The sequence below is a fragment of the Nannospalax galili genome, unplaced genomic scaffold (genome assembly GCF_000622305.1).
Source record: "Nannospalax galili isolate Female #2095 unplaced genomic scaffold, S.galili_v1.0 scaffold154, whole genome shotgun sequence".
Taxonomy (NCBI): Eukaryota; Metazoa; Chordata; class Mammalia; order Rodentia; family Spalacidae; genus Nannospalax; species Nannospalax galili.
In genome coordinates, this window is record NW_008335281.1 from 2,873,264 (window position 1) to 2,882,266 (window position 9,003).

General features: G+C 36.0%; 1 protein-coding gene across 1 annotated transcript in view; it reads right to left on the reverse strand.

The window, feature by feature from the left end:
• Positions 1-271: 271 nt before the first annotated feature.
• The window catches only part of Vta1 (vesicle trafficking 1), an 88,386-nt gene continuing 79,654 nt past the window's right edge, over positions 272-9,003 (reverse strand). The window contains exons 7-8 of the mRNA XM_008829829.2: positions 5,870-5,950; positions 272-1,703 (exon numbers count right to left, since the gene is read on the reverse strand). Coding sequence (XP_008828051.1) covers positions 1,558-1,703; positions 5,870-5,950 — 227 coding nt within the window. The 3' untranslated portion in view covers positions 272-1,557. The remainder of the gene's footprint in view (positions 1,704-5,869; positions 5,951-9,003) is intronic.

Sequence of the window (9,003 nt, forward strand, 5' to 3'; positions counted from 1 at the left end):
TGTCTTTAGGGAAGATCAGATATCCCAGTCACGTTTCAATTATGATGTTCTACAGAATCATACTAGAGCCCTGGTTTTCCAGAAGCAAATGCTGAGCTTGACGAATCTTATATCTCATTAAAGACAGGAGAATATTTTCCGGGAGATATGCTTTCTAGAGCTTCTTTGTGATGATGCACAATAGTTCAGTCAGTCTGAATATTCACTCTACCAAAACATGCATAGTAAGATCACATTTATGTGGAGAAAAATGGACTCAAATAATTACGAGTCAGTAACTCATTTTTTTTTATTAAAATAGGTATCAGTGAATTTTCTTCTTAAAGGGCTAGAGAGTAAACATTTAGACTTACAAGTTAGGTAACTCTGCAACTGTGGAGAGCAACCAAACAAAACATAGATGAATGGGGACGGTGCTGTTCAAATGAAACCCCACACAACAGGTAAAGAGTCTATGGGTCATGTGGCCTGCTGTGCCTTATGTTAAAGAATTCTAATTCAAATGGCATAAGCGAAGTGGATTAGACACATTTCAGGTAAATTTTTCAGTCACCTTAAATAAAAAAGTTTTTATAGAAATATCTGTACTCATATAACTAAATACAAGCATTTACTAAAAAAGACAATTCTACCATGCAAATCAAAACAGATGTTTGGCTCTGTAGTAAGTTCAACAACTTTAAAAGAATCTTTGTATTTATTTAGACATAACAAATGCAGGTGGTATAGTAAGTCCATAATCCCCTCTAAAACTTACGAAGTACCCGAGAATCTATCACATTCTTCCTCACTCCAGCCACACTCTATGATTCCAGAGGAGAACCTTGAAAAGCACCAAGTTTCTGGGCATTAGTATGAATTCCATTTTCATTTTCTGATATATGACTCAAACTACCTGTACTGTAAAAACCAATTTAGCATAAGCTTGGGTGGTAGCAGAAGCAGGCGGAGGCCAGCAGCCTTCAGTCCCTGGTGGTTCTGCCTTCTCACCTTCTATTTCCTTCTGTACCATTTTATTTTTTTCACACAGTTATGTCTAAACAGAACTAAACTTAATTTTGAACATAATCTCTCTTGGACTCATTTAATATTTTTGGACATTCATATCTGTTTTGTAAATCCTAAGGAAAACAAAGCCAGGATCTCCAATCCAGAATATTGTCACAATCTTTATTAAAGTTTAATTTAGACTATTATAGCAACTTAATATGATTTGTTAGTCCAAACATTACAGATTTAAAAAATCCCTTTAGTGAGGATAAATTAAGAAAGCGTACTCCAACATCATTTTCTACAGGTTCGCTTTCACTTTTGGAAGCACTTCTAGATCTAACATTGGCTCTACATGCTCAGAGATAACTAGGTCCACCAAAGGACAGTGAAAACTGGCTGTGCAGCTGATGGATGTTTCACTAGAAATCTGAAACACAGATGCCATTGTCTTACTCAGTGGAAATGAAGTCTTTCCGTAAAACCATGCTCCTGATGGGCGGTGGAGAGAGTAATGGACTGTTAGTTCTAGATGCCAAAAATACATGGGCTTGGTGCACAAAGGCCTCACTCTCTGCCTGTTGTGAGGAGCTTGAGAGCCTTCTGCAGGTTCTGTACAGCGGTGCTCACGTCTTCGTACTGCAGGGCACTGCCGGCATACTTGCAGTACTTCTGAGCTCTAGCAAAGTCCTCTGGAGTCAGACGGATATCCCCTACCAAGACAAAGAGCAAGATATTTAATACAGTACCAAAAGTTGTTCTGTTACAGGTATGTATTTACATCCAAGATGAAAGAAAATATTTAGTTATGTAAGAACATGCAGATTTTTTTCATACCTCAGGCATTTCAACAAATTTTCTGCATTCTTTAAAATTTGTTGTTACTTATATAAACCAAATGAATGCTAATACATAATAACTTATACGCAAGATTTTCCATGAATAAGTAATATACCAGAAGTCTTCATATTTTAGCAAATTAATTGGGAGAAAGAAAAACGCAGGTTGTGTGAAAGAAGAAAAGCAGCATAGTGTTTGTGCCTGCTGAGCCTCTCTTCATGGAACAGCACACACAGACTAAACCTCCAGCCCTCACTTGAGCTGGAATATAAAGAAAGCCCTCAGTAAAAACGTGGTTAACATGCTGTTTGCAAAACGCTGAGTATCACTATTTTAGCATTAAAATATTTTACATTTTCTCATTATTCACATGAAAAATAGTTACCCCCAAATTTTTATTGTTAAAATACACAATTAAACATAAACAGCTCTTACAAAGTATTTCTCCAAAATTTATTTCTAGTAAGTTTTCTAGTTATACACGAGAAATATTTAAGAGTTCAACTAAACAATTTGAGTAAAGTCATTTAATTTACTTATATGAATATGGATGCACTTGTATATATTCACATATAAGTATGTATAATGTACTTATACAATATGAATGTACTTGAATATATGTATTTCTAATGATATGGTAAAAAAATGGACACAGTATTTTGTCTTTTGAAATGAATACTATTGTTTTGTGAAAACCTTTGAGGATGGTAAAGAATATTTCCTGAATGGAAGGCTGAGGTATAGAAAATAATGCACGGATGCTATATTTTAATTGTTTGTAAGGCTGTACTGATATACACAATTATTTTTAAAATGGTTTAATATTTTGATAGCAATAACAGCTATGACAGTATCTAGTAAAAGAGGTAGCAACTCCAGGTCAGCTGATACTAAATTCCAACCAATATCACCATATTCTAAACAAGTACTGACATATTTTATGCATTTTACAATCTGCATCTTAGCACCAGGCACCTGATGGTCCCCAGCCCAGAAGCTGAAATCAGCACGAAAGGCTGCCTACACCTTCAGTGACTTCCCACATTTAAAATATAGTTCACACAGAACTAAACACTAATTTTCAGATTTTAAGTAATACACTTATAAATTTATAGATAGTAAATAATGTAGGGTGCCTTATGAAATAAGCCTTCAAGTAATCATTAAGTTATTAAACATTATATAAAAGTAATTAAACACTTTAATTTTAACAGAATCTTAATTTCTTTGAATTTTGCTCTTTAAAACAATACAAATTTCCAGGTGTAGGGATGCAGAATCTCTGTGAGTCCCAGACCAGCTGGGGCTATATAGAGACCCTGTCTCAAAAAACAAAACAAAACAAAAAACAAACAAAAAAGCAATACAGATCAACAAACTAGCAAAAATATGTATGAACTTTGCAAACACAGCTTTGCTGCCATTCTTCAGGTAGTTTAGTGAACTTGTATCCATTCTACCAATGAAACCTAAGAGCACTTGCCCTCAGGTATGTTGACAACTTTGCCAAGGGCACTTCAGTTTATATTTTTCCTGAAAAATATCTACCGTGTTCTTTAATGAGTTTTCAAAGTAACTGAAGTCCTGGTCACCTGGCTTGTGCTCTGACAGTCTTTTCTTCTTCTCTCACACACTTTGAACATACAAGGCATGTGTCCAACCTTTACCAGACTTGTTGGAAGAAAACCGATGCTCAGAACAACTTTATTTTATTTTATTTTTAATTATTTATTTAGTAACCACATACTTAGAAGAAGCATTCCTAAAAGTGGGTGAAAAAGTATAAGCTTCTGTTTGTGAGACAATGTCTTTCTGTATGGCTCAGACTAATCTGGGACTCACTAGTCAGCCCAGGCTATCCTCAAACTCAAGATACCTCTGCCTTAGTCTCCCAAGTTCTTGGATTATAAAATATGCCACCACAGCCAGCTTAATCTGCAGTGCCGTTCACATGGTACTGGATTTGGAGGCATGAAAGATGTAAGATGAAGGGGTTGTCAATTATTCCTCCACAGTTTCAGAGAGCCTTTGAGGTTAGGTAAAGTATGGCAGGGAAGTCCCTGGGAGAAGGTGGCCAGGACAGGGAGAAGGCCCTGGGAGGCCACTGTGTGAAGCTGTTAAGATGAAGTCTGGGTTGAGTAGAGACCCTAAGATGATGGAGATGCTAGAATCAAAGAACATCTGCCAATGAGAGTTATATACAGGAAGTGCAATCAGCACAAGAGAAGGATATTTGTTGCAGGCAGGAAAGTTGGAAGGGTAGGAGCAAGCCCTTTGGAACTAAAGTCTCAGATACCAGAAATGGAGCTACAGGACCTGGTGTCTGGCCTCATGATTTTCAGTCTTGTTTTGGTCCAGTATTTCCTCACTATTCCCATTCCTCCCTTTTGGAACAGGAATGCATATTCTGTGCTATCATATGTTGGAAGTATGTAATTTGTCTTTTTGATTTTAGAGAGGGCTAAGCACTATGGGAACTTTTAAAGTTGAACTAAATTAATTTTGCATTATGATATGACCATGAACCTACAAGGGCCAGGGAGTGGAATGTGGTGTTTTGAATGAGAATGTCCCCTAGAGGCTCAAATATTTGAATACTTGGTTCCTAACTGTGGTGCTGTTGGGGGAGGGTCATGGAACCTTTAGGAGGTGTGGCCTTGCTGGAGGAAGCATGTCACTAGAAATAAGCTTTGGGAGTTCATAGCCTTGTCCTACTTCCTGTGTGTATGTGAAAATGTGAGCTCTCAGCTTCCTGTTCCAGCCACCAAGCCTGCATGCTGCTATGCCTCCCTTACCATTATGGACTTTCCCTCCTGAACCATAAGCCAAATAATCTCTTCCTTCTATAAGCTGGTCTTGATGTTTTATCACAGCAACAAAAAAGTAACTAATACACTGGGTGAGTTATCTCTCTGTGCATAGTAAATTTTTCACTATGTTCTTGGGTAATTACCAGTTTATTACAAGTTCCTCATTTTTATTTTTAACCTTAACACTATCTTCCCCATGAAACACAAAAAATGCTCTAAATACCAGACCATTCAGGATTCAGATTTCACTGTATCTGCTAATTTTAGGCCTCATATCTATATAATTTACTTTTGACAAAACCAAGAAAAGTAGTAGAATAAATGGACAGTGACAAATACACTTAAATATATATGAATAATATACTACATTTAAATGTATAATAAGCTTGAAAACATGACTGCCTATAAACATAAATTGAGTGAACTGTATCACACTTAACTATGGATTTGTCTCTTCTAAGTACATATGTCTGATTAATCTTCCTTTTGCAACCATAATAAAATGGTGAAGCAATAGAAACGGAAATAAATCCATAAAATCAATCAAAAGATACAGCACAGGTCCCTAAAGCTGGAGAACAAACTTCCTGGACAGTGCTAAAATTGATACGGATGGTGTGGCACCCATCCTCATCCTACCTCTTCCTAGTCTCCCCTCATTCTGTGGCTGAGAGGCAGCTGGGCCCGCTGACCAGCTCTCATTCACATGAGAACTACTTGTGTGAAAACAGACATGCATTCACCATTTTAGAGAAGTACAAATAACAGCTTTTTAAAATAACCAATCATGATATCTAAGCCTAAAAAAAGAAAACAACGAACAAACAAAAACCCCAGCTAAGTTTCAAGAGCCCTCACACAGAGATGGTTACTTTATTCTTTGGGGAGAATGTGATGATGATGTAGTACAGACAAGGGAGATCATGATTACAGCAGTGATTCCGAAAGGAACCACAGTACTTTGGCCTAAATACGTGCTTCATCATATCCAGTGTGTACAAATGAGAAAAGAACAAAAAGAACTGCAATGAAAGGGAACACCTTCTAGGATTTGGGTGTCTCTGACTACATCATATAATCCTGGTTCACTTGACAATCTAGCAGAGACATTGAAAGAAATTTGTTTGAATTAGTTATTTAAATTCACATGGTACTCACATGGTAGTTACAAACAATAGCCCCCAAATAGTAGAGACAAGATATAGCCCAGAGAAAGCTAACTGACTCACCCTGGGAAACTGTGCTGAACAGTGCAGGATCCATGGCTGGAACAGTCTGTGGAGTAGGCTGGATGGCATTACTCGTTACACCTGTGAATCAAAACCACAAACAAGCAGAAAACACTTCATCTCCTAATTAAGTATTAGGAAAGAAGTTAAGGGTTGGGGAGTATTTCATTATTTCACTTCCTCATTTTCTTGAAAACTTAACTGATTCTAATGCATTAATTTGATGTGTTTTATATTAGAGACTGGAAGAGAAAATATGTAGGAAAATATGATATTTACCTTCACATCTAATGCTTCAAGTTACTTCTCAACTAAAGCTTACAAGTGTATTTAAAGGCAAGAGGATCCCTTCCTCTCTTTTAGTTTCTATCAGTTGAATCATTTTGTGGGCAAGGTGATAACTATGATTTAGTTTATGTTGGCAGAAGAATCCCATTTCATAACTTTATGTGAAATTGAACATTCCAAATTTTCCAGTTAATATTTTTAAGATGATAATTCTATTTTATGTCATTAATATTTTTATTGCTAGTATTAATGAAAAAAAATTTCCTGTTGGGTGTGGTGGCCTGTGCTTTTAATTCCAATACTCAGGAGGCAGAGGCAGGCACACCTTTGGGAGTTCTAGGCCAGGCAGAGCTGCATAGCAAGACATTGCCTCAATAAAAATAAAAATTAAGGCGAATTTTTAAAAGATTTCCTAAAGTTATTTCTGAAGCAGGAAGCATAGTTATGCACATGGCCTCTGGCAGCTGGGCACCAGTCCTGAGCAGCCACACACACAGATCCATAAAGATGCAGTACTGCTTCTGCAGTAAAGTCAGTTAAAAAATCCAAGGTCTCAGGGAATTCACGAATCACAACAGAAAGTAACTTTCATTAATTTCATGTATATGTAAACACCAAATTTTAGAGACTGTACAAAAATTAATATCCTATTTGTTAAAAGTTCCCTAAAACCTCCCACCATAAACATACAAAAGCCTTTTCTTCGATACAGCAAAACTGCATAAAATATTAGAATGTGGTCTAAAGCTTGAATCTTGCTCTTCACTGAAAATAATCTAGCGTCATTTTGGGGACAGACAACATAAAAATGATATATTATTTACCATGCCCTGGATCCTTTTCACTACTTCCATCAACATAGGAAACTAGATAACTACAGTAAAAACTGTAATGGGTTCACTTAAATGAAATTTGGAAAGCATTCATATTTCAGGATATAAAATACTATATAGCATTATTGTAACATTGCTTTAGAGCAGGTGGCCTGGAGGATAGAACACATAATTAATTACCACTACTTATACTTGAGGGAAGAAGACAAGCAACTAAGCAACTTTAGACATCCTTGAGGGAGACCCACATTAAAAAAATTTGTTATTTACTTAAAAAGTTTAAGGAGAGCATATCATTATTTAGCAATTACTTTCCTAGACATTTCTTTATGCCTTTTATGTGCATATAAAATTTAAATCAGCAATATTATATACTCAAATAATTTTATGTAAAATTCAGAATCAAATCACTATGGAATGCTGACCTTCAGGGAAGACTCAGTCTACCTACAGCACTAAGTAGAAACCATGTCTGGACACTCAAGTACCTCAGCTGGAATAACCTACCCTGTCTGTGTTCAAATCTAGCTTCCTACAAATGCTCTCTTACCTACATAAAACCTTGTTCCTTTGGAAACAATCCGGATAGATGAGATGGTAACCTTATCAACTCTAAATGTTAAATAGCTTTTTATTATCATGCAAGATGGTATTTCTTATAGGTACAGTGAGCAATTAGCTTTGATTTCCTACTGAAACTTGTCAAAGCTGTCATATTCAACGAATAACTCGCACTGATTAATGGCACTACACTAGAGGCGAACACTATCACTCATCTTAAAAAATGTACAGAAAATTTCCAAAGACTACAACGATTCAATGAGCAGAAAAGTAAAGAAAAGCTGACTACTCTAAGTCTATGAAACCAAACAGTCTCTCAAAGAAGGGTACACTTGCGTTAATTAATTAACTAAGGTGAACGAGGCTACACTGAAATGAGGAAACTCTATTTCCAGGAAGGGGCAAAGACTGGGGTGAGGAGGCAGGAAGAGAGACAAGACAGAAGATTGGGGTGGGGGCTTCTAGAGCCAAAGATACACACCCTGCCTTTTAGAATGATGCTTTCACAAAAGGCTGAGAGACAGGAGAAAACAATTTTCTAGGTAAGTAGGTTTGACTTTGAAAGATCTTCTCATCTCTCATCCAAAGGTGGAAAATGGCTTAAGTATGCTCTATTTTATGTCATTTAATTTTAAAGGACACCAGTTCCACTTTACAGACTTTGGTCCTGGCAATCATCACAAAATCTTACTTTTTATCCAAAAACTGAACAAAGAGAAATACAAAAGGATAGAGATGAAAAACCAAGGTGTATAATTTAAATTAAGTACTAACAAATAACTAAGTAAATAAAAGAGGTTAAAGCCTGCCTCTTACTCCTACTCTAAACCACTTTATGGTGGTAACCAGTTTTAAGGACTCCCCTCAGTACGTATAAGTGTGTGTCTAGGTTGATCTCTCCTCTCTGCTTTCTCTGTCTGTCTATCTCTCGCTCTGGTCTTTGGTAAAAAAATATATTCTTGCCAAACATCAAAATCCTATTATGGTGTATGTTTTGCAAATAGTAATTAGTTCTGCATACTATACTGCTTTCTATATTTTTTCCACTTTATATAGCACAGCAATAATTCCAGATGAATATGTAGAATCCTAACTAACTATTCTTTTTAATAGCCACATAATGTTCCGTTTTATGCATGGACCATGATTTATAAAGCAATCCAGGACTGATAACATTTAGACTGTTTCCGATTCTTGCTACTACATACTGTGCTGTAGAAGATGTTCTAACAACTGTATGGGTTGGAATATACTTTAGAAAGATGTACAACATTATCACTGCAAAGCCAGGAGACATACAAATTTATATTGAAAAATTCAGTGACTTTCTGCTTAATTTTGATGAGTTGCTAACAAAGTATAACATCTGACATATTTTTTTCCATAAAACTTGCCAAACATTTAAAGGTATCAAATTTAACATTGAAAAAAAAAAAAAAAAAAAAAAAAAAA